This window comes from Hydra viridissima, unplaced genomic scaffold, assembly GCF_058129835.1.
Source record: "Hydra viridissima isolate aposymbiotic clone 2 unplaced genomic scaffold, HvirCarnegie_v1 scaffold_13, whole genome shotgun sequence".
Taxonomy (NCBI): domain Eukaryota; kingdom Metazoa; phylum Cnidaria; class Hydrozoa; order Anthoathecata; family Hydridae; genus Hydra; species Hydra viridissima.
In genome coordinates, this window is record NW_028324312.1 from 3,884,366 (window position 1) to 3,911,617 (window position 27,252).

Here is a 27,252-nt window from a genome sequence, read left to right on the forward strand (position 1 = left end):
GACATTTCTGGTTAATAGTTGTTTTAACACCAGAAACTTAACAAAATTTCTGGTGTAAGAACTGCCATTAACTTATTAAGCTAGATTGAATTAGACTTTTTTAATGTGTGAAAATTAATTTTATAAAAGACATTAAAATAAACCAACACAACAATAAAAGTAAAAACATTCCCAGATTTTGAAATAAAAAGTTAATGACATTTTTTTAAAAAGTGCATAAAACATTAGAGAAAGTAATCTTTAAAAAAAAAAAAAGAAAGTTCATTTTTGGAATATTTCAAAGGCTGTATTAAAGTTTTGGTATGAGTGCTTGAAATGGAGCAGATTCCAAAACTAACTTTTGAACTTCTCGGAACTTTGGATGTTTTGCATCTTGTAGTAACATAAACAACACTGCTTCACTTGTTGTAATAAAACCACCAGATTGTCGAATTCTGTCAAATCCAAATAATCTATCTGTCATTGTACGAGATGAGGAACTGTCAGCAACAATATGAACTTCATAATTTTTCTCCAACAAATCAAGAGCTGTCTGCATAACACAAACATGAGCCTCAATACCAAACAAAACTACGGACTTTAAATTTGGTCTCACTTCTACTAAGTAGTTATGAACTTCAGGGATCAACATTGAGAATTTTGTTTTCTCAAACACTTTCACATTAGTAGTGTCTATTTCTTGCACTATGTGCCCTAGCCCTTTAGGATACTGCTCAGTACCAACAACAGGGATGTTAAGAAGTTTTGCAGCAGTAATGAGGCGTTGAGCAACAACACATATTTCAGGAAAATACTGAATTGATGAGCGAAACTTTTCTTGAATGTCACAGAGCAAAAATGCAGTGCTCTCAAAAGAAAGTTTACCAACACGACATAATTGTGCAGACATTCTATTTTAAATTAAATTCAAAAATACATTTATATAAATGCCCTTCATGAACAAAAAAAACTAAATCAATAATGTTGATTTAAAACCTAATTAAAGCATTTTCACAGTGTATATAGTTTATTCACAATTATAAATAACAGATTTTTAATGATTTTAATTTACAATACAATATAATACAATAAAATAACTTTACAGCTTAAATTCTTATCATTACAATAGTTTAAAGTCACATTTTTTTAAGATCAGTAAATTTCAAAAATAAGTTAGATACAAATTTTTTACTGAACTAATTACTGAGAAATTTCACTGATTTTATGAGAGACAGATTTCAGTTCATTCAAGACAATTCTCCCACACTGATAATTATCACTGACAAATATTAGACAACTTTTTTGAAATGCTCTCCTGATATTACAAAACTAGACAAATATCAAAGGATCAATAGTTTTCTTAACTTTTAGTTCTGTAATTTAATTTGTAATTTTCCAAACATTTCAATAATAACTAATTTCAGATTGCGCAGCAAAAAATGACAATAGTTTTGAAATAGGTTTTATACTAAAAAAGTTTCCCTAACTTTTTATTCTGAATTATAAAAAACTTGTAAAAAATTTGTGAAAAATACTTTTATTGTTTGATATAACCCTATTTCTAAAAATGGTTGCCAAACATGAAGAGAGTTAATTTGCTCTGTGCAAATGCCATTTCTACAGATAATGAAGGAAGTTAGAACATCACTGAGCATAGTATCAAAAGCAGTTTGAAAGAATAAGAGCATGTTAAAGAGCATGTTAAAAGAGCATGTTAAAAGTAAGACAGGATCAAGAAGGTATTCTTCAATTGTCATACCCAAGCTAGTCAATGCAATCAGAAGCTGGATTAAAAGGAACCCAATTAGGTTAATGAGAAGGATGGGAAATGATCTGATCTTAAGCAACAGTGAGAAGAGTTGTCAAAAAGAACATTGGAGCCAGGTCATTGGGAGAACTAAAAGAATTTTTCTTACTTACCATCTAAAGGCTCTCAGACTGGAATATCCCAAAAAGCTCCTTTATATGCTAAAGAAAAAAAGATTTTGTTGTTCTCAGACAAAAAGTATTTCACAGTTCTTCAAGTCAACAACAGGCAATCTGACTATTCCATCACCAAAAAGTATGCCAAAAAAGTCCCTGATGCAATTAGATCAGTTCAAATGTCTAAGCATTCTGCACATGTTATAATTTTTGGACTCATTGCCTCTTTAGGAGAAAAGATGCCACCTTTAATTAAGACAGGCTTGAGGACAAGACTGTGTAAACCTGACTGTCTGAGACCAAAAATTTTTGGCCAAAACACATCTACCCACCCTCTCTAATTTTGAAAATAAATAAAAATTCAGAAAAAAATGTCATTTTTGGTGATGCAATCTGTATACAAATTTATACAAAGTTTAATCCAATTTTTTAGATTAAATACTTATTAACTTTTCAATAAATTATATTTAGTGTTGTATATTTTATTTTTTAATATATTACATTCTTCAAAACATTAAAAAATTTCTCTGCAAAAATTTGTAAAACTCTACAAAATAATATAAACAGAAAATTTAGAAAGCATTTTTAAAAAAGTCTCAGCTTTTTCCAATATAAACTTTTAAAAAGCTTATTATTTTCATCAACGAGCCAATGACTCAGCATAATGTAACTGTGATGGCTTTGTAGAGTCAAGTACTGTAAGGTGGTGGATCACCTATAAAAAAAAAAATAGAAGAGAGAGTATATCTTTTTTAGATAAGTAAAAAGCTTTGAATAAAAAAAAAAACAATTTACTTTCATTTCTTTAACCCCAATTCTTTCAACAATATCCAGACTCTCTCTATTACTTTTAAGGTTAATACTTTTTGAACAATCCAGTCGTACTTTGACAACATTCATGGTCTGTAAAATTAAATTAACTTTATTTCAAGTAAGAAGAGAAGAAATAATAAAAAGTTGTAGCAGCATGCAGACTGACCTGATTTTCAACAGCAACAATAATGCAATTGGGAAATTCGCTGATAAATAATAATAAATCATTGGAATTTTTGAAAGGCACTGATTGGACTTCTGACTTGATAACACTTTTTATAGTATTGACTTCTTCTCCACTACTAATAAGACCAGCAGAAAGTAGGACGCTTTTACCTCTGCTCGTAAAAACTTCAACATAAATTGGGCAAACCTGTAGGAAATAAAGCAGTTTTTAAAAATCACTAATACTTTCATACTAAAATCAAGCACTTTCATTTCAAACCCAAGTTTTATACAAATATCTTCCTGCCTTAATAAGATTGAGTTTCCTAGAATAGCCCATGCTTTCTAAAGTTAGCCACAGTTCTTCTTGCCCACCATCTGGATCTTTTGCTTCCATTAAATGTAAATTTAAAAAACTATTGGGAGTGATTTCATCTTGAGGTGTAAGTTCAACAGTCTCTACAAAGAAATAAAAATCAAATAAGAAACAGTAATATTACAATAATACAGTTGTTTGTAAATGTAAATCATGTAAATCACTTAAAAAAATAAATGACTTTTAATAAATGAATTTTAATAGTAATGTTAAAAAAGTAGATTAAGATTTTCCATAGGAATCTTTAACCATTTTTTTTATTTTTTTTTATATAACTGAAACATAATAGTACTTATAAATTGGTTTAATACTTTTTGCACTTCTTTAAATGTTTTGATTTTTTTAAAATTTTACCTTTAAGTACATCCCATGCTTCATCATCACACGCTTCACCGCTAGACCTCATTTGAAATTCATTAAACTCATCTCGGCTTAAATATCCATTGCCATTCAAGTCATATCGGTAGAATATTTCCATCAACGCATCACTTATAAAAATAAATTTTGAGAAAATTGACAAAAAAACCATTCTAAACTTATCTTTAATTTTTACCTGAATTTTAACAAATGATATGTATACCAATTTCTCATTTGTGATGAGCTGATCTGAAAATTTTCCAACAAAAAAATTTCAAATTACTTTATCTCAAATAAAAAATTGGTATACATTTTTTAAATTGGTATATATTTAAACTTGAAATTCAAATGTAAGTTTAACTTATTTCTTTTTAATAACCTTTCACAAAGAGGTTTAATTTCATGGAGTTTATGTTATGATAAATATTTTTATCTGAAATCTTTCTCTGAATACTTTTAATTAAAGTTTAATTTAACAAGGAATGTATTGTTGGCATATATTATTGACATATTTTTGAAATATATCACTGACATGTAGTGTTGACAAACATGATTTTTATTAAGCAGACTGGATACTGTTAATAGAAGTTTTTTATAATTGTGATTAAAATATATATATATATACTTTTTAAAGTTTTCTTTATTTCTGATAACTAGCTTTCTGAAGCATAAATTTTGTAAGTGGTACATTTTCTAATTTTGATGGGTCAGATATGCAATCACATGTGTGCCCCAATGATTTAAATGACATTTAATTATTGAGAAATGCAAATTTTTATTAAGCTTAAAGTTTTGTTTAACAGCAAAAATTGAACATAACATATCAGACAAAAGAAAAATTGATGCTATAACATACTGACATCAAAAAACTGCATGAATAGGAAAGTAGAAATATTTTTCTATACATGCACTTAAAAAGTAGTATATAATTACTTTGATATATAATACTTCAGAGTAATAATTAGAGAAATCTTTACCTGCAAGGTTTAGTTAAGCTAATCTCTTCTCCTTTTCCTTTAATGATACTTAGCTGACCACTTGTAGACTTATCTATCATTAAGTTGTTCCCACTAGAGTAACTTAAGATTCGGTATGTACCTATCCCCAAGTCAACTTGGAAACAAAGTTTCTGTATAAAAAAAATTTTCTATCAGTAAAGTTAAAAGGATGGAAGTTCTATAAGCTTTGAGAGATGCTATTGCATGAATGATGGAAAAAAGTACTGGAATAAAATGGTTGATACATAACAGAATAAAATATTTCTTGGTACAAAAAAAATCTTTTATTATAGAAATAAATATTTCATTAAGCTAGAAATAAAAAAACAGAATTTGTTCCAAAACAACTCAACAAAATTTTATAGTGATAAGTTATATGTTTTTATTTACAAGGTTTACAGCTCATTTTTTAGAAAAATTCAGTTTGTTTATAAATACAAAATATTGTGAGGGTTTGATTAGTGCAATTAACTTTTGAAAGGTTTTTCCTAAAACTTGAACAAAAAGAAAAAGAAAAACCTTGTAAGAAAAAGAAAAATCTTGTAAGAAAAGCTAAATATTAAACTAACCCCATTAACAAATGAGTTTGTATAAGCAATAACTTTAGATTTAGGACCTTCTTCTACCAAAAATAACATCACATCTGTATTCAAGATAATTTCACTGTAACTTCCTAAGAATACAAATACTAATGATATATATATATCAGTTTAAAGAATGTAAATTATTACAAAAACTCCTTTGATTTTGTAGTAAAAAAAGCTTGAAGTAAAATACACTTGCCCTTCTGCAAGATTCTTTAAATCAAACTTTATTTAGACTGAAGGGTGTTCAGGAATTTTAGAAGCATGATGGTTAATAACATCATTTTGCCATCTTGTTTAAAGTTATTTTTATGAAATTTATTAGTACAGTCAAAGCATGCAAAAAACTATTCACTTGTAATCAAACTTTACATTTCAACCTAATAACTTTTTTGACAGATTAAGATATTGACTTTAATTTACAGAATGAGATTTACTCCAAAAGGTAAATACTAATTTTTGCTCACTTACACTTTAAATATCTTCTGCACTTTTGCAAATCCTAAATTTTAAAACTGTTTTCAGGTGCAAACCTTCCAGGGTTTTTTTTGACTCTTAATATGCATGTAGTTTTTATGACCCTTACAAAGTAAAAAAACATCTTTACTGGTTGAGCCATAGAAAAGATTTATATCAAAAGACATTCTAACTGCCTTTATTACAATGGGATTCTAAAATGAGCACATTATGAATGTATTCATTCCTAGCATAAAAAAGGTTTATGAAACTTGGTTGCTTCTTACACTAACAATTAAAATAAACTAAAAATTGTCTTTCATATTCCTGGAAGGTAATTTATAGAAAGTAATGCTTACTCTACAGGACACTCAAAACACAAATAACTGACCCACACACTTTTTGCATGCCTTGTCCATATCTTTTGTGAAATGAAATATGGAGTGCACATATCTTATGTGAAGTTAAATATGGAGTGCACATTAGGGTGACAAAAAAAAATCAAAGTGCTCGAAATTGAACTCTCAACCCTTTATTGTGTTCCTTTTAACTAAAAAAATAAACTGTGCAAAATATTTTTAGGACATTTTCATATCTAGGGGTTGCTCAATGAGCTTGATATTATCAGATTTAAGGGTCAGCGTAAAATAAAAACGAATATACTTTTTTTTATTATTATTATGAAGTTTTAATCATTTTATTCAAGTTTAGTGTTATTTATATGATTTTTATCAATGTTTGATTCAGGTCGTTCACTTGTTTTTATTAATGCATTTACAATTGTAGACTTTCGCATACCTGGAATATGACGTCGATGCTCTTCCACAATTTGTAAAATATATTGCAATTGAGTTTCATCTTTTGTCAAGATTTTTGTGTAATCTGAAACAAGTTTCACTGCTCATTCAGCTGTGTCATTTACAACTTTCATAGAATTAACAATTTTATGTGCATCCTGGTATTCAGTTATTGTACTCCACTTGTCTGGGCAATTTTCCTTCATAAATGTCCAATTTATTCCAAGCAATTCAAATACATATTTTGATCTCTTTGTTACAAAGTCATCTAAGTTCATGCTTACAATTTTATCCAATAATCCTTTACCTTCAAGCCTTTTTACCTGGGTTTTATTGGCTGGCTTTTCAAGAGCAATCAACATTTTTTCTTTAGTTTGTTTATCAAGGTCATTGCTGAAAAAAGAGAGACTCACAAGGTCTTCAGTTAAATACCATAAATGTCCTGCAATAGCTTTTATGGCAGATTCAGCCACTTCTTTGTCAAATATTTTGAATTTGTTCAATTTCCTAATCAGTGTCAGGTCATTGTGAGGAGCAGATGAAGAAATGGGAGCCTGAAACCAATGTTCCATGTAAATCAATATTGAAAAAATCGAAAATCGTAGAAGATTCTTCTCTTCATTTTTTGTTAAATAAAATTGATGTCAAAAATAGATTTTAATAGAGTACAGTGCTTTTGCCATCCATCGTGCTTGGTGCATGGCACCAGGAGAACGAAAAGTTATTCCCCTTTGGTCTGGAGGAGTTTTTCCTAAAAAAATTATCACCAGTTGCAAAAATTCTTTCTGCATCAGTTAAGAGCCATGATTCAGAATTAAGTTTACTCCACTGATCACGAAATCATTGAAACAACTTAACCTCTGGACCAGAAGATTTCCAAAACAAGTTTTGTAAACATGGGATAAAATCCCTTCATGAACATGGTGTCGACAGGCTGTGTGTAATAAAGACTTTCCAATTAATTTTTCCAGCAAGGTACAAGTACCTGAATCTATACCTGTGTTGCTTGAAGTAGTATCAAAACAGAGTGCACAAATCTGTCATATGAAATGTTCCAATCTTTTAAAGCTTGTTCTGTTGTGTAACTCATTTGTTCACCAGTGCCTCTATCCAGTTTTGGGACTGAAAACAGTTTTTCTGCATCATATCCTGTCACTAATATGGGGAGTCAATCCACTTCATTTCTGCTTGTCAAATCAGATAACAATTTTCCGTCCCAATGTACAGTTAATGGAACCTGTGGTTTGAACTCTAAAATAATTCTTTTTGCAACTTCTTTACAATTTTTAATATGTGCACATCAAAAAGGTTTATATGATGTAGAAAAATGTTCAATATTGGCACCTAATCCTTGACAAATTGTAGACAAAACCAAGGAATCAGAACGATTGGGGATTTTCAAACGATCAAGAGCTGAACAAAATGCTGGAGTAATCACTTTCTTTTTTTGTTTTTTTACTCTTTTTCAGCTTCTTTGTTGATGATGGAATAAAGTCATCTACTTCATTATCTGTACCCTGAGAGGAGTCTGATTCTGTCAAAACTAGGCCTGTGGCTGTCGAACACATTCTTTCTTTTTTTATTTTTAACTCTTTTGTTTCTCTTTCTTCATTTGCTTTTTTTTCTATCTAAAATACGCTGTTCTTGTTTGAATAATTCACAATCAACTGAACTCATATAGCCTTTTCTTCCTTCTCTTTGTAGTGTAAGAAAGGTCTTGTCTTCTTCTATTGTCATTAATTTTAAAGCATCTTCATGAGCAATATCAAATAGTTTTTCAATTTCTTGAGAAAAAATTTCCGCATTTCTTTGCTGAGTTTCTGTTTTTCTGCATTTATTCTTTTTCAGCTTTTTCTATTTCTCAACAAGTTTTTCAACATCTATTATAACATGATAACATTGCTTTGTTGGAATTCTAGCTTTTTGCCAAAAGTCTAGAACCTGATCTGCCACAAGGCCTGCATTTTCTTTTACATTGTTATGATTTTTAAAGAAAAAATAAGATTTTAAGACTTGTCTTTTAGATGGCAACTTGTGCCCCAAGATCACAGATGTAGCTTGACCAATACACCATAGTTCATTTTGACTTCTTGTATCCATTTACAATAAATCAATTTTGAAAATATCTCTTTATTAATGTGTTTTAAAAATGTATTTTGTATTTACAGGATGATGCAATAATTTTAGCAATAGTGCAATACTGATGCAGTAACTTAACTGGATGATGAAATATTACAGTGGGTGTTTTAAATGCCAGCCAACTTATTTTATTTTTAATTTTTTAATTTTCTAAAAAAAAACTATGAGTATTATGCATGACTCATTAGATTTACAAATAATAAAGTATTGATAGCATTCTCAACTTAATTAGTAAAATAGAAAAGATAAATGATAAAATATGAAAAATGTGGGTTCGAGCAGCCTTGCAAAATTAAAATAATGGATTGAGCAACCCCTAAACATCAACAAATTGTGTCCAAAATTTCCCAGTTTCATTTTTTCATTAAATGGAACCAAATAAAAGGTTGAGAGCATAAGAAAAAAAAAATTTTTTTTCTCAATGGATTTATTTGTCACCCTAGTGCACATATCTTTTGTGAAGTTAAATATGGAGTGTACATATTTTATACATTCAAATTAAATTAGATAAATACCAAGTTAAATTATCCACTTAAAAAAACCTTCTTTAAGATTGATTTTATCTTTGCTTGCATGTATTTATATAATGAGATAAATCTTAGAAATTTAATTTAATAATGATTAAACTATACCATGTTTTGGAGTTGCAGGCTTAACAGTTACCCAAATAGAAGTAGGCTGTAAAACTCGAAGCAAATATTGCTGACTCTCAATCTTTCCATCTTCATTTTTGTAAATACAACCTTTCATAGATTGAAAATACCAGCGCTGAAAATAAAGCTAAATTTAGGTCAGTGGTCATAATTTTTGTAAATTAAAACTTATTTTCTTAACTCAAACAGGATTTTTACAGTTAGGAATTTTTTTAAATAAATACAAGTAAAACAGGAAACTTCATAGGACTGAGTAATCTGGCTGCTTTCACTTTGATTTTATTTATACTTTTTGTAATGCTATGAAAGTATTCAAAATAAATATACTTCTGCTTTAGCAAGAAAAAAAATCTATTTGAACAATATAAATGATTAAAACTACCAACAATAATTAATAAGCAGCAACAAAGGTAATAACAAAAAGAAAAACATACACTGAGTTGATTTGGCTCAGAAGAAACTTTATTAAAGGCTTTTTTAACTTCAGTTTTCAAGTCTTCTTTTTTCGACAGCTTCAATGGTAATGATAACTTATGCATTATTTCTTCTTTGTGATTAACAGTCTGCTGCTTATCCACAGTATGAGAACGCATTGATAGGAAAGGCTTTGATTGGCTATCAGCTTGCTTAACTGTATGAAATCGTTGACAAAGCTTAATTGTAGCTTCCATCATGTTGCAAAACTTTAAATAAGTAATAAAAACTATAGCAAGTAAATAATTATCACAGCTGTTTTAATCTGCTACTTTATAATAAGGACACAAAACAGGTAAACAAAATATTATTCAAAAGCTTTTAAAAAAAAGCGTTTGTCTTCCTAAATTTAACATGAACCAACTGAAGCTGAAAAGCTGAAATCAGCTTTTAAGTTGCTTTTTTAGGTAACAAATTCTCATTCAGTATGCATTTCTTACTTTAAAATATAAAAAACAAATAATTTTATTCTCATTCTAATTATTATGTTATATATACCTAATTTCTTAAGCTAATATGTTAAATAGACTACTTCTTGACCTACTATGTTATATATGTCTAACTTCTTGAACTCACACTATAAAATATTTGTAAAAATTGCAAAAGATTTCTTATAATGTTTTTATGTTTTTTTATTTCTTATAAAGTTTTTTACCTCTTGATAATCTAATTTGCCATCATTATTGTAATCTGAATTCTTGAATAAATCATTAATTTCAGCTTTGGTCATTCTTTCTCCATTCTGAAAAAAGTTATGCAATACACTTTACAAGTTTATTCTTAATCTTTTCTATGGTTTGTTACAAGGTGTAGAAATGTTGTTCTCAATGGCAAAAGAAAAAAAATCAACTGAAACAGATTTTTAAATTTAATTAGAACAACCGCTCTAACCATATCAATTTTTTTTATAATTCTATATAATTTGATTATTACTTGTTAACATAAGTCAGCATGCTTCTGGAATGATGTATTATTATTAGGAAAAATCTAATTATTGGATAAAATAGTAGTATTTATGTGTTTCTTATAATGAAAAAAGTTTGATAATGTAATTACTTTTAAAATAACAATCAAACTTTTTATAAACTCAGTTCTAAAATAAGTTTTTTGTAACCACTTACTTTTGTCAAAATTTCACTTAGTTCATCATGATTTAAGTAGCCATCATTATTTTGGTCAAGTGCATGAAATGCTTTTAGAAGATCTGTTTTAGATATTTTACGCTCTTGCTTTACAATTACTACAAACTGATCAAAAGTGCATAACTCTGAAAATAAAGTTAAAAAAGTGACATTAATAATACTACTTTGACAAAAGCAAACAAAAAAAAAAAGAGTGCCAAAAAAAATCTTTTTCCTTTTTCATAATCAAACATGCTCTCTTCTAATCCAGCAAAAAAATGCATTAAAAAATTATCTTAGAAATTGATAGATTTATCTTATCTTTACATTATCTTGGATATTGATGGATTTTTTAAGGTTGTTAGCATTACCTTTTTTACTACTACTTTTGCTTTCTTTATCTTTTTTACCGTTTTATAAATTTTAAAAATGTTAAATGGAGATTTCACAGATCATAATAATGTGACTAATAAATTTGTTATGGTTTTTTTTTTTAATTAGAAATTTTTGTATCCTTTATTTTATTTAAACTATTTCAACTGTAAATTATCAAACTGCAGGATGGGAAGACGGAAATAAATCAGGCAGGAGAAACACAAGAAATTTTAAGAGATTAACCTCAGCATCTAGTTGCAGCCTGATTTGCAATATCCATGACAAAAGAGTAAATATGAAATACACTACAAAATACAAAAAATATAAAATATAAAAAAATGAAAAACAAAAAACACAAAATACAAAAAGTATGAAATACAAAAAATACAAAACCTACTGTGGTGTTGAAACTGTGAAACAACAAATGAGTGCTTCAGAATTGTTTGGAGAGTGCTCTGCCAAAAAAAGATTAGTTTTTTATAAGAATTGCATCAACAGAATGCTAAACACTATTTTTACTTGATATCAAAAGATTGTGGCAAGTCCATACAGTTACTGATGGAATAAAGTATGTTTCATATTCTGTTGGTCAAACATTTAAATATTAATTTTTTATGGCAAAGCATCAACGTAATGATTTAAGGCTTCATCAGTCACAATATGATTGCAAAAACCTAGAACAAGACCCTCATTATACTCATTAAGCTTGTGATATTATCCTCATTAAGCTTATGGACTCCATACTGATATGTTACTAGGCTGTACTTAATGCTACCCAAATAAGAACTAACGTAGATCATTATCTAATGATATAAAGGTTGGGCGAAAAAAAGAACTTCTTTTTTTTATTTGCAATTTACTGGTCTATAATTATGATCTGTGCAATTTCCATTAAATATTTTTAAATGTTGTTAAATCCCACAATTTAAATCAAGAAAAATGATTTAATGGAATTTATTACAGCAAGCTAGTATAATCTGCTGTACATCATTTTGTAAGAGAGAAGTAAGTTAGCATACTTACAAAATGCAAACTCAAAGTATGTGGTTCTCAACTAAATTGGCAATTTAATAATGCATTTGTATAACAGTGACATAAAACAACAAAAAAATACAACAACAAAAAACTTGGTACAAACCACATCCATTTCATTCTCATGACTTTTTTATAAATATAAAAAAATAACTTTTTTATATCAAAATTTTTTAGTTTATTAAACACTAAACACTCACCAGTTTTTTTATTCCAATATTTTTCAATCGTTTTTTGTGTAGGGTTAAATCCACCGTACTGTAACACTGCAAATAACGAATAATATTTACAGTTTCTGATTCTGCATTTATGTGATTTCTTCAGTGCCTAAAAGTCTTTATTTTAAGGAAAGTTCTGTGTTAATCTGTAGCTGTCTCATTTAGTGTTCTTACATATTGGTCATGTTTATGGTTTTTGTGTTCAGTTCTCATATATAAACCATGTAATTATAGGCTCATGTATAGATTATATAACTGTAAACTTCAAATATTTAGATTAGGTAAAAAAATTTTTAATGTAAATATTGGGTTGGCAAATAAGTTTGTAGCGGTTTTATATTCTTTTTTCTTTTACAACGATTTTTTTCTGTTTGACAAAGTGTAAAATATTCATTCGATAGAGCTCTTCCTGCTCTACAAAACTGTGCTAATGATCTTTTTGATTAATTTACTTTTTTATTACTTTTAAGGCTTAGAAATGCAATTTCCAGGTAAAAAATAACATTTTCAACACCTGCTCTTCTTTGCTTTTCATTGAGACTAAAAGGCTGCTTATAGAGCCCGGGACATTTGCAACCTATACAGAGGTGTCATAAATAAGTCTACAGCATGGAAACAATTTGGAAAGTTCAAAAATGCCTATTTTGATGTCAGTGACACCCCACAGTGGAAGACCTTCTGAATTTGACAAAGAGCTTCTCAAAGCATTTTTGAAAAGTATAGTCACCAAACAAGTTGTGAATAGGCTGAAAAAATGAACTGCAATCATAAAACAATTCTCAAACATCTTCATTCAATGGGATTTTTCGAAAAATTGGGAGCCTGGGTGCCTCATAGCTTAACGAAAAAACAAAAAAATCACTTTCAAATTGCTTCTTAACATCTTGCTTGCCATCAAGCAGCAGGTGGTTATAAACAGCACTTTTTGTACCAAATAGTCATGGGAAATGAGAAATGGTGCCTATACCTAAATATGAAGCAAAAAAAAGAATGGGTGAAATGGGTGAAGAAGAACATGATCTACATTTGGTGGGACTGGGAGGGGATGTTGCACTGGGAAATGCTTGAAAAGAATGCCTCAGTCAACAAGGAGCACAACATAACTCAGCTATATTGCATGAAAAAGGCTATTCAACTGAAAAGACCCCATCAACAAGGTCAAACCATACTCTTTCACAACAATGCCAGGCCCCATGTTGCACAAGTCATCAAAGTCACACTCCAAGAGCTTGAATGGGAGGTCCTTCAGTATCCACCATATTCTTTGGACCCACAGATTATTATCTTTTCTGCTCCTTGTTGAACCATATGAGAGGCATTACCTTCAACAATGAAGAGGATCTTAAAAACTGAATCAATAACTTCTTTGATAACAGACCGGACAGTTTTTGGCAACAGCATCATTAAATTGGTTGAAAGGTGGGAGGAGGTCATAAACAGTAATGGCAAATACATAATTGATTAATATATTGTTATAAATATTCATTTTTGTTTGAATAAAAGTCTTTGATGAAAACACTACAAACTTATTCCCCAACCCAATAATAAATAATATAAACTCTTTTAACTCAAAATAGATTTTTCATACTTAGTATTGACAATTGTAATTGCATATATTCATTTCTTTTTCTGATTTTGATATGTGAATCATATTTCCTCAAATAGGTTTAGCATGTTACCTTTTTTAGGTATAGGTTACATTATCAACATTAGGTTAATATTGTAGCCTTATCATAAAGATGCTAAGGCTAGAAATAAGATAAATAATAACCACTAAAAATGTCAAATAATAATTAAATAAAAAAATTTTCTTTTTAGAGAAAAAGACTTTCAGAAAATGATTATTGACATCTATCATGCATCCCTTCTGCTAGCTAAATGTTAAGGCACACACGCCAAAATGAAATCAATTGTTCACAGGTTTGATAGATGTCAAAAATTATTGGTGCAAAGGAAAGAAAAAATTTTTTTGTCCATCGCGAAACAGGTATTTCATCAAATCTAGTATCAGTTGGATAATCTTTGCTTTTAATGCGTTCTTGTAACCTATTTGGTACGGAATTGACAAGTTTCTGAAGAAAAGACAACTCGATGTTATTCTATTCATTCTTCAAGAGGTCCCCAAGCTCATGGATATTTTTCAGCTTGTGTTTCTTCATTCTCCATTTGATCTCATCCCATAGATGTTCTATGGGATTGAGATCGGGCGAGAACGAAGACCAAGCTAATGCTTGAATATTGTTTTGCTTGAGCCAATCTTTGACAAGACCTGATGTATGTTTAGGATCACTGTCATGGACAAAAAAAATTCCTGTCCAAAATTAAATTTTTGGATTGATGATAACAAATACTGCTCTAGGATATAATAATAATAAAATTGATCCATTTTACGGTCCAAAATATATAATTTGTCAATTCTATTTTGCATGAAACAACCCCAAACTGTAACATTCTTCCTTGGGTTTTCCATCAGACCCAAACAGATTAAATTTCAATTTATCGAACCAAATGACAGTTTTCCAAAATACAATCAGCTTGTTCAACATTATTTTGGTGTACTTCAAACATTTACCTTAATTGAACTTGTTGACTAATGATTTCTTTCGTGCTACACGACCAAAAAGCCCTGCTTCATGAAGCCTGTTTCAAATGGTATTGGTGTGTAATGATATTCTTAATTCAGTTTCAACCTCAATCTTCACAGCATAGGCAGATTTATATCAATCAAACTCTGCATACCATCAATCAATCTAATGTTTCAATCATTTTTCTTTTTTAACCACATCCGAATTAACTATTAACACATTTTGTCTGTGTATATTTCTTTATTATATAACATACTGTCTCTGGAGGAAGTAATGTCTTAGCAGCAATATCCCATTGAGAATCACCATTCTGATGGTGCTGAATTACTAAAGTTTGAAGATCATTAATATAGTCTTTATTTTTAGGCACCATTTTATTTAATTGTCATCTAGTCAAGAAATCCACGAGTATTTATACTATGATTAGTGGTTCTAAATGAAGCATCAACATATTTCTGTAATATTCTGAAAAAATCATGAATCATGAAAGTTCTATAACTTTTCAAGAGAATTCTTTTCTTTCCTTTTCTCTGGGAAAATAACTTTGTATGTAATATTTAAACAAACTTATACTGTTTTGTCAATAAAACAAGAAAAAAAAGGTAATTGAAAAGCTGAAACTTATTATATATATAAATGATAACAGAAAACACAATTATACTAACATTGAGTAATTTTCTCCTATGATTCTTATATGACAACAAATATAAAGTAGTTATGCAAGGGTGGGCCAATAATTTTTGGACTCACTGTATATTTACATTTATACAACTTTATTGATGATATCATAAAAAGTAATATATATATATATATATATATATATATATATATATATATATATATATATATTAGGGTAGGTCGATTTTACCATTTTTTTCAAATATCAAATTGAGTAATGTTGCAGTTACTGTAACTAGGGTATAGCAACAACTCCACCAAATTTCAGGAATACTGTATTAAAAATGGCTTTTTAATTCCAAACAAGTATCTCGTTTCAAAATTTCTCGTTTTGAATATATAATGCAACCAATAAAAGTGTTTAAGTTACAGCAGCCAATCAAATTTATCACATCTGGCGATTGTTAAATGAATAAACAGATAAATATAAAATAGTAAACAAAAACTTCAACAAGAATAACAAATATTATCAACAATAAAAAAATGCTGAAAATTACAGTTACACCTATTACACGAAAAACAAGTGGAAAGAAGTATGGTGGTGGTCCATGTGAATTATTAATGACAGAGCCAAGTACTTACAGACAGGTTATTCAATACTACTACGATCTTATTCATGTAAAGCCAACTGCAGATATCATAGAAATTACTGAGCAAATTAAAAATAATTTAAAATTAATTAGGGCTGCAGTGAATCCTAATCTACCTCTAATAACTGACAAATCTATTGCTAGAAAGGTAAAGGGTCTTCTCATTCTAGTGAAAAACATTAATCGCAAGCATGGTAGAGCAAGTACCAAACGAAATCTTGATGCAAATTTGGATAAGATTTTCGATATTTCTGCTTGTTCTTGCTAATTGGATATCCTACCTTGCAGTGATAGAAAAGTATCATACAATAAAGTGAATTGCTCAGAAGAACATATTATATGTATTTGCCCTCAAAACATAAAAGTACCTCTTGAAGATAGAGTTTGTCTTCGAGATCAGAGGCAGAAAACTAGTCCAAAAGGAGCTTATCAACTTTCTTCAGTTGATAAGCTTTCAAAAGAAACAAGAGGATTGATAATGAGCGACAACAACTATCTCAAAGGGTAGTTGATAAAGCAGAATCTCTCATACAACAAACAATGTCATCTGAAGAAGCTAGCTGTTCAACTGAAACTGGGGTAAACTTATTGTAACTTTATTGATATATTTTAAGTACACGCAAATTTTGTATGCTGCAATTTCTTTCAGGAAGAAGCTGAATGGCAACCAATAAAGAAATTTCCTGGAGACTACAACTTAATTAAGCTTTCAAGGTTTGCTATGGAATTAGTCAGAAATGAGTGTTTGTCAAACTCAAGTGTAGCTCTTGCAAATGCTTTACTACGTGACATTAAACATATTTTGAGAAAAGATATTGATACCAATCACATCTTGATTGAAAAGTGCAAATTAGATAGGGCTAAAGCACAAGTAAAGATAGTGAAGGTAAAGATTGGCACAACTGGTTTAGTACTTGCAAAAGAGACGTTCAGTGTTTTACAAGAATTTAACAGTGTTAAAAGTATTCAGGCAGCTCTTCTTGATAATACTGCTACCAATACTGGCCCAATAAGTGGTCTAGTGGTAAAACTTGAAGAGTTGTTAAAATGAAAACTGCAGCTCATTGGGTGCGTGCTACATCAAAATGAACTTCCTTTAAGAGCTCTTTTTAAAAAACTAGATGGTGTAACAACTGGACCAGGAAGCTTTAGTGGCCTTCTTGGCAAAAGATGTGCTGAAAATATTCAGGATTCACATCAAGTTTTGTTTGAACCTGTCACAAATCCTATAGTTGATGGGTATATTCCAAAAGAAGTACTGAAAGACCTTAGTAGTGATCAAAGATTTTTATTTGAGTATTGCAAAGGAGTAGGGTCTGGTAAAGTTTCTGATAAATGGGCTTCTTATAAAATTGGTCCACTTAACCATGCAAGGTGGTTAACTCTAGCTATTCGCATTCTCTGTTTATATACAAGAGACAATCAACCAAACCAGTCTTTAAAAAAACTAGTCTATTTTATTGTTCAAGTTTATCCTCCAGCATGGTTTGAAATAAGGACATCATCCAAGTTGCACAATTCTCCTCGCCTTCTTTCGGCTATCATTTGACTAAATATTTTCCCATTTAATGATGTGATACATATTGTGAAGCAGAACATTAAAAATAATGCATTCTGCCTAAGACCTGAAAACATTCTCTATGCCATGATAACTAAAACTAAAAAAAATTATCTTACTATTCTTTTAAACACAATGATAATGCAGTATTAATCACAATTTTATATTTACAGAATGAACTTGACCAGTTTTCAAAATAAATTGAAAAAAATTCCTGTAATAAATTTTAATGCCAATCACTGGTATGAGTTGATAGACCTCACTGCTTCAGACATTACGGAACCTCCTACTACGCAACATTTTCAAATTCAAGAAATTCAATACTTCATAGACAATTCTGTTAAGCCAGATATTCCTGACTTCCCATCCCACTCCCTGAGTGTAGAGCGAACTGTTAAACTAGTATCGGAAGCATCCCATTACGTTTATGGGTTTGAGAATTGACATAGCTGCATCTTGACAAAATTGCTTAGCAGAAAGATGCATCAAGCATATATGTCAAAAGGATATTATTCCCATTCATATGATGATATTTTTGAACAAATTCGAAAAATTAAGAAATTAGATAAACAGCTTTTTATAAATTTAGAATCATAAATTATAAAAAAGGTGTTTAGAAAACTTTTTAACATATTCTCACAATTGAAAATTTTAATTTCCGCTTATCGCGCTCTTTATAGCATTTTTCGTACAATCACAATAATCTTTAAAATTAAATCTGTAAACCATTTTTCATCCAAAATCGCTGAAACTTAATGAGGTATCTAATTTCAACTACCTCCAATTACTGCAACATTATGCAATGGGCCGGGGTAAAATTGACCTACCCTAACACACACACAATATATATATATATATATATATATATATATATATATATATATATATATATATATATATATATATATGTATATATTGATTGGGCTCAAAACTTACCAATTGGATATAATTAGCAATAACTAGAGAAATAATTATTAAATTTATTCCAAATTTTTTTTTAAATGATGTCTATATACATATTTAATTGTATTGGTGTCTTACTAATACTATCAGTTTATCAGTCCAAGATGAATAAACAATTGGGTTTTTCCATATGAAATCACCTAGTTTTTCAAAAGTGTCCCAGGGTACCACCTCCAATTTACTTCAAACTTTGACCACCCACAGCTTTGTGGAAAAAACACAATCCTGAAAATTTCAGCTTGATTCACCAAACCATTCAAAAGTTATAATTGAATCAATATAGACCAAAATCAGCAAAATTTGAGTATCTGGAGCTTACAGTAGATTTTTTTGATTTTTGTCAGATTATAACTTTTTAAATAAAATAGATGAACACCTGGATTTTTTTATGGCAATAGTTTTTTACCCAAATTATCTATTTTTGCAGGTGTTTTGGACTGGCTTTAAACAATTTTTGAGTTCTTGTTCCTCAAAGTTGCTAATTAACTCAATATTAGACAAAGTTTTGGAAACTTTAATGTGCTACAGTTCAATACCAACAGACAAGCTGTGCCAATTTTTTTTTACTTTTGTGTACTTAGAGTAACCACTTGCGGAAAAACTTAAAATTATGTGTTGAAATTTATTTGAACAGTTGCAGCAGCCTGTTAAAATATCACTTTTTTTAAAAAATATGATAAATTACATTCACTTTGTAGGCATAGAAGGTAGTGTAGACAGTTAAAATAAATTATGAAACTTTTTACTGGCAAGGTTCCAAATATAGACACCAAAAAAAATTTAAAGACCTATACTCTATTTTATGACATGATTGTAGCCCTATGACTTAGGTGTATAATTTTGATTTTTCCCTGAATAAATATAATCAGTTTTCCCTAAAATAACATTATCAGTGTCTTAACTTAACTTCCTTGATATGATTTTATAATACAGTGGGTTGCATAAATATAGAGTCACTAGTTTTTTTATGCGAAATTTTTGTTTTTTTAAAAATTATCTTTGAAACCAACAAACTTATATGATTAAAAGCGTATTACATGTGTTAATTAATTGATTCTCTATCAAATGGTATATAATTCGAACTCATTAGGTTAACCAGTCTTGAGTAATTATTAATTCAATTAGAACATAACTGTATTTCTAATGTAGCAAAAATATAGAGTCAACTAAAATTTAACGACTTAAGTTGAAATATCTTAACGAAATGGTATCCGAGCGATCTAAAATTTGGTAACTGATTTCTTTCAAATTATATAAACGTTCTTGCGAAAATAAAATTAAGTTATCATCTTTATATCTTGAGTTTTTCACATTGGCAATTATTTGGTAAAGTAAAAAGACAAAAATGGGCAGAAAAGCTGTTTCAGACAACGTACGATGGCAAATTGTAGGTCTGCTAAAAGATAAAAAAAAAGCCAATGAGAAATAGCTCGAATGTGCAATGTTTTGCTTAAATGATTACAAACAACGTTGAAAAACCACGACTTACATAATGATGTCAAATATTTACCAAGGCTTGGTAGGCCTTTAAAGGTAACTTCAAGAGACCAAAGTTATCTCTATCGAAAGTTTAAACAAGACCCTAAAATTTCTTACCGCGAACTTGCTGAAGGGTTTACAAATACGCCTGGTAACGTTAGTGTTAGTAGGTGGACTGTACGAAGATGCCTAAATAAGAAAGGCTTAGATTGCTAAGTCGCTGCTCGAAAACCACTTTTGCTATCTCAGATCGCCTAAAAAGATTAAAGTGGTGTAGAGAAAGACTTCACTGGTCTGTAGAAGACTGGGCCAAAGTCATTTTCAGCGACGAATCCAATTTTGAGGTGATAAATTGTAAGTCAAGATTACTCATCAAGAAGCTGGCTGGTGAAAAGTTCAAAGAGCGTTTTTGTGTACCAAGGATACAAGGCAGAGGAGGATCAGTCAGAATATGGGAATGATTCTTCCATAAAGGAACAGGGTCATACAACATTTATAGCGGCAGAATTAACCAGTACAACTACAGAGACCCTCGAAAGTGAACTTTTGCCAACAGCCAGAGCTTTTTATGGAAAACAACAACAATGGATTTTTCAGCACGATGGCGCAACGGCTCACACTGCAATCTTGGTTAAAGAATGGCTTGATCAGAAAAACATTACGGTCATGCCTTGGCCAGCTCGTTCTCCAGATCTCAATCCCATTTGGGCTTGGATAGACAAGAGATTGGTCAATGAGAGCATAGCCAGTGTTGCGCAATTACAGCAGGCCTTAGAAAAGGTTTGGAAAGAATTTCCAAGAGAATTATGCATCTGACTGGTTGAATCTATGCCTAGACGTGTTCGTGCACGTGTGAAAGTTCGTGGTGCGCATAAAAAATACTAAAATGCACCCTGACTCTAAATTTTTGCTCTGTTTTTTTTTTTTTTTTTTTTAACAGTTGTATATATTTCTTATAAAAAAGTATCTTAAAATTTTTTTTGGAAGAAATTTTTTTTCTTATTTTGTTTATAATACTACTGTTAAAAAAATTTAAAACAATTTAAATTATTAACTTTTTTGTTTGCTTTAGATTTTAAAAAAACATAAAAAAAATCATATTAAAAATCAACTGATTCTATATTTATGCAACCCACTGTATATATTTGTTTAATTTTATGCATATAATATAATTATAATGATATAATTTACACATGGTTATAATTTGAGTGTAAAATACTTCAATTGCTTCAAGAGTTTGTAGTAAAATCTAAATCTGCAGAGTATTTTTTGGATTTTTTATATTTTAGTTTTTAATATTGCAAGAACCAAAAACTAAAAAAGTTTTGTGTATGCAGAAATAGTTATATGTATAAATAGTTTATTGGTTGCATTTTAGACAGTTTTAATCACATTTGTACTTGAGAGTTCATTTTTACTGATTTGATTACTGGAAAAATATAAAAAAGTTTTATTTTAGATTATGTTACATAATTAACCCTCAATTTTAATATTTTTAGATAAGTAAAATGTCAGAGAAATGTTGTGTGGGAAGAGTTTTAAATGAAGATTGTGATAAAATGTCATATTGTAGAATGGTAGGAAGAATAAGACTAAAAGATACTGGTATTGAAGTTTTAATTCAAAGGATAGGATACACTTTCGAACCAAATGAGGAGATATGTTTTCATCATGAAAAAGCCCTTATTTCTAGATATGAAACACTTCAAAAATACTATTGTGATCCATTTAAAGTCCACAAGAAAAAAATTATCAAGGGATTGTGTAAAGTCAACATATCAATAGCAAATCAACTTAGGATCAAACCTGGTCAAAAAGTTTGTACTAACTGTTTGAATGAATTCAAACTTGAAAAAATTACAGAAGTTAGTCAAGATGAAGCTGCTGAAGAAGATTTTAGTTGTTCAGACCTTGATGAGACAGTTCTTAATAAGAGTGTGTCTTTATTGGAAATATCTCCACTCAAAAATGTAAGTAGGCGCGACAAATTAGAATATGGAAGACAAAAGGCTAAAAAAATTGCAACAAGTATGACAAACCTAGTAGCATCGTCATTGGATATAGACCCAAAAGATATAGAATCGGAAAAAGGGCATAAATGTATTAACTGTAATGATTTAGACAAACTGTTAGATGCAATAAAAAATAAAATGAAAAAAAGTTTGAAGGAAGAAAAAGTTCAACTACTAACACTAACTCCTGATAGTTGGTCAATTGAAAAAACTAGCAAAACATTTTCAGTTTCAGAACATCTCGCTAAGAAAGCTCGAAAGTTGAAAAATGAAAAAGGAATACTTGCTAAACCTGAGGCTAAAATAGGACAGCCATTGGAAGATATTGTTAAACAAAAAGTTATTGAAATTTATGAATCTGAGGAGTTTACAAGACAATGTCCAGGAAAAAAAGACTTTGTTTCAGTGCATGTAAATAACTTAAAAGTTCATAAACAAAAAGGTGTAATATTAGTTTGATTAAAAGAACTTTATTTTGAGTTTAAAAAGCTATACCCTACACAAAAAGTTGGATTCAGCAAGTTCTGCGAACTAAGGCCGAAGTGGTGCATCACAGTTGACAGTAGTGGAAGTCACTCAGTTTGCATATGTTCTTATCATCAAAAGGTTAAGTTGATGTGCGCTGCTTTACCTAAGGGCCATTTAATATATTACAAAGATTTGATGAAAGTATGTGTTTGTAATGTAGATAGTTGAAGCTGCATGTTTCATCTATGTTCTAACTGCCCCGGTAAAGTAATTTTGAAGACTTACTTGGAAAATGTGTTTGAAAATGATTTTGATTTTGACGATCACATACAAACAATAGGTGTCAACTGATTGAACTGCACTTGTCACAGTCCAAAAAAGCATTATTGAGTTTATTGAAACTCTAAGTGAAATTTTGTATGACCTTTGTCATCACCACTTTATCAAAGAAGCACAATCCTCCTACTTATCAGAGGCAAAAAAAAACATTAGATCAACGCACTTGTCTTATTTTTATGGATTTTGCAGAGAACTATAGCTTTCTTGTGCAAGATGCTGTACAAGGATTTTACTGGCAACCCGATCAAGCTACCTTACATCCGTTTGCTGTTTATTACAAAGATGAAAAAAATCAACTTAAATGTGAATGCTATTTTTATTGTACAATTTCTGACCATCTTCGCCATGACCAAACAACAGTTCATTGTTTTCTCACAAAGTTACTCCCAATGATCAAAATCAAACTACCCACAGTCAATAAAGTAAAATACTTCAGTGATGGTCCTGTGTCACAGTGCAAAAATTACAAATATCTGTTAAACTTAATGTACCATCTTGAAGATCACAATATAAATGCTGAGCATCACTTCTTTGCTACATCCCATGGCAAAAGTCCATGTGATGGAATAGGAGGAACTATAAAAAGAGAAGCAGCAAAAGCAAGTCTACGAGCAACAAATGCAAACCAGATTCTTACACTAAATGAACTGTTTACATGGGCTGAAAAAAGCATTAAATGTTTTAACATATTTTACATTTCAAGTAATGATATCAATAACCATGAACCTTATTTTAACCTAAAGAAACAATATGAAGAGATGAGCACAATCCCAGGCACAAGAAGCTATCACAGTTTTGTACCAGGTGGAGACAAATTATTTTTACGGAGAATCTCAAGCGATACTGTCTTATTTTTACAATGATGAATGGTAAATAGGGCTTGTGCTTGAGATTTGTAATGAAAACCAAGATGTTAGTGTAAAACTTATGCATAGAAACAAATTAAATTTAAAATGGACTAATGATGCATGATCAAGTCAGTGTTGGGTTCCATTTGACAAAGTAATATATCAAATAAATGCTCCAGCCATTAAGGGTAGAAATGCTCGTAACTACAAACTTGGTAATAATGATTATGACAGTATCTTGAGTAATGTAAACCAGAGATAAAGAAATTAGTGTACTTGTGTTTCATATGTGTATATACACTTCTACTTTCAGCATTTTTGATTTTTATTTTTTGAAACATAATACAACTTGCGCTATTAGGTATCCTTTTAAACTAAAAAAGCATTGCACTCAAAATGCTGAAATTATGTCATAAAATAGAGTATAGGTCTTTGAATCTTTTTTGGTGATTGTCTATATATAGAACCTTGCCAGTAAAAAGTTTCATAATTTATTTTAACTGTCTATGCTACTTTCTATGCCTACAAAGTGAATGTAATTTATCTAACTTTTTAAAAAAAGTGATACTTTAATAGGCTGCTGCAAGTGTTAAAATAACTTTTCACACAAAATTTTAAATTTTTCCACATATGGTTACTCTAAATACACAAAAGTAACAACAAATTGGCACAGCTTGTCTGTTGGTATTGAACTGTAGCACATTAAAGTTTCCAAAACTTTGTCTAATATTGCTTAATTAGCAACTTTGAGGTACAAAAACTCAAAAATTGTTTAAAATCAGTCAAAAACACCTGCAAAATTGGATTACTTGGGTGAAAAATTATTAACATACACAATTTAGGGTGATCACCTTTTTTATTTACAAAGTTATGCTCTGTCAAAAATCAAAAGAATCCACTGTAAGCTTCAGATACTTAAATTTTTCTGATTTTTGTCAATATTAAATCAATCATAACTTTGGAACGTTTCAGCCAATCAAGCTGAAATTTTGAGGTTTATATTTTTTCATAAATACTGTGGGTGGTCAAAATTTGAAGCAAATTTGAGGTGGTACCCTGGGGACCATTAGGTGATTTGATATGGAATGACCCAATTGAATTACTGGAAAAAAGTTTTGGAAATTTTACTTCAAAATCCAACTCACATTCAAAAATTGCAAAATTGTCAAGTCATTAAATCTTCAATTGGAGACATATTGAGAAGATACAAGGAAACTCAAACTATTGAAAGAAAAAGAGGCAGTGGAAGGAAGAAAGATTTTGTTAATAAAAACAAAGTGAATTCAATCATATGGTCAATTACTAGAAATCTATGCCAATCCTAAGGAGACTTTGCCAAAAAGTATGAATCCAGTCATTTCCTTGTTAGAAAATTACTCAAGAGCAATGGTTTTGAAGGCTTACACCCAGAAAAAAATTCTGAAGCGATTGATGGAGAATTAAAAGCAGTTTGCCACACAAGGAAGCTCATCAAACTTTTCAACTGAGAAAATTCAAGCATTATTGAGAATGATGTAATGTATTACAAAAAGGATTTCTCACAGTTGCCCAGCCATCAATATTATTATTACTCAAGAGGTGTCTATGCTAGCAACAAACTTAAATATATTTAGACAGAAACGTTTGATCCAAAGATTCTTGTGTGGCAAGCAATTTGCTTTTGTAGCCTTAAGAGTACTCCATTCCTCACTCGTACAACATAGACTTCCCATTTTTTATATTTCCCATTTTTTATACATAGACTTCCCATTTTTTATACTTCCCATTTTTTGGTTAGCACCATCAAAAAAGGTCACTGAAAGCAAGATGAAGGCCATGATGGCACCTTCTCTCAAAAACGTTCAATTACTTTCTAAGCATCCTTTGAAATCCATACAAACTGATTAAAAATTTTAAATGATACAATAAACTTCATTATAAAAAAAATTTGGAATTAATTCATTAAGTATTTCTCAAGTTATTACTAATTATATCTGACCGGAAAGTTTTGAGCCATATATACATACATACATACATACATACATACATACATACATACATACATACATACATACATACATACATACATACATACATACATACATACATACATACATACATACATACATATATACATACATATGTATATATATATATATATATATATATATATATATATATATATATATATATATATATATATATATATATATATATATATATATATATATATATAAGACATACTAAACCATTTTATGAAATACTAAGAAAATAACTAAGTCTTTAATTTAACTAACTTACATAATATTAGGTCTTCTGTAGTTGTTATATCTTCTGAAGTACTTTTAAAAATAGTTAGGAAAATTGCTTCACACTCACTGCGAAGAGCTTCATCTTCATTTTTTGATACATTTTGAAAAGCACTTGTAGATGACTGAGATTTTTTAAAAGTAGTTTTCATTTCTAAAAACTCTAGTTAATGTTTATACATCATTAATACATGCATTTCATTTGGCTAATAAAATGTCCTTATGATACATGATATTATATATATATATATATATATATATATATATATATATATATATATATATATATATATATATATCATAAGGACAGGCAAAAACTTTTAAGTAGTTTTTTTACAAAAACATTAATTGAATGATTTTATTTAAAGTATAAATATATAAAAATCATGTTTATATACAAGTATTAATTAAAATAATTATGTGTATACTATAAAAGAAAAAAAACCATTATGCTGTTTTTTGAAGAAATTTAATATTAAAGTATTAAAAAACAAATTTTGCAAGGCAATTTTGCTTTGACAAAGATAAAAGTATGTTGTACAGTTAAAAATATATATGGTACAAAATTATTTTTGGCAGAGTTGTTATATTATATTTGAGAAATTTTCTTTGGAACAAATTTTCTTAAAATGGTATTTTATAGCAGCTATTGTAGCAAGGACTGCTTAAATTCTCTGAGATACTATGTCACCTTGTATGTCAAGAAGCCTTGTATGAGTATTAACCTTAAATTTTCAATTCAATTTAGGTTAAGAAGCATTTTTTTCAATATATGCTTTGTTACATTTTTCAGTGTGCTTAGAATCATCATCTTGTTGAATAGGTAGTCACCATCAAGAAATAATTCCATACAGCTTTACGTGATGAACAAGAATACCATGGAACTGGTTTTAATTTGTAGAGCAATTAAATTGTGAATCCTTCCCGTAGCATGTGCAGCAAAGCATCCCCATATGCTTATCTTCTTTTGATGTTTAAAAGTGG

The 27,252-nt window shown here is 29.5% G+C and overlaps 3 protein-coding genes across 8 annotated transcripts; 1 reads left to right on the forward strand and 2 right to left on the reverse strand.

The window, feature by feature from the left end:
* Nucleotides 1–213: 213 nt before the first annotated feature.
* Nucleotides 214–2,286, reverse strand: LOC145194934 (isochorismatase domain-containing protein 2-like). The gene has a single exon (XM_080072680.2). The coding sequence runs from the start codon at nt 887–889 to the stop codon at nt 290–292; it is 600 nt and encodes a 199-aa protein (XP_079928806.2). The 5' UTR covers nt 890–2,286; the 3' UTR covers nt 214–289.
* Nucleotides 2,287–2,382: 96 nt separating this feature from the next.
* LOC145194933 (EF-hand calcium-binding domain-containing protein 7-like) lies at nt 2,383–26,482 on the reverse strand. Of its 6 annotated transcripts, none has more exons than XM_090069929.1 (14): nt 26,261–26,433; nt 12,443–12,508; nt 11,608–11,665; nt 10,836–10,981; nt 10,370–10,456; nt 9,675–9,923; nt 9,220–9,355; nt 5,181–5,284; nt 4,591–4,742; nt 3,611–3,744; nt 3,188–3,339; nt 2,882–3,088; nt 2,698–2,805; nt 2,383–2,617 (listed from the first exon to the last, which is right to left on the reverse strand). In XM_090069929.1, the coding sequence occupies exons 5-14, from the start codon at nt 10,442–10,444 to the stop codon at nt 2,543–2,545; spliced, it is 1,392 nt and encodes a 463-aa protein (XP_089926055.1). In that variant the 5' UTR covers nt 10,445–10,456; nt 10,836–10,981; nt 11,608–11,665; nt 12,443–12,508; nt 26,261–26,433; the 3' UTR covers nt 2,383–2,542. The 6 variants fall into 6 exon arrangements, with proteins under 6 accessions (XP_089926055.1, XP_089926056.1, XP_089926052.1 ...); XM_090069930.1 differs by lacking the exon at nt 12,443–12,508 and adding an exon at nt 11,454–11,515 and having other exon boundaries at nt 26,261–26,363; XM_090069926.1 differs by lacking the exon at nt 11,608–11,665 and having other exon boundaries at nt 26,261–26,480.
* LOC149880111 (uncharacterized) lies at nt 21,375–23,296 on the forward strand. The gene has a single exon (XM_090069933.1). It carries the CDS (start codon nt 21,822–21,824, stop codon nt 22,782–22,784), a length of 963 nt encoding a protein of 320 aa, XP_089926059.1. The 5' UTR covers nt 21,375–21,821; the 3' UTR covers nt 22,785–23,296.
* Nucleotides 26,483–27,252: the final 770 nt, after the last annotated feature.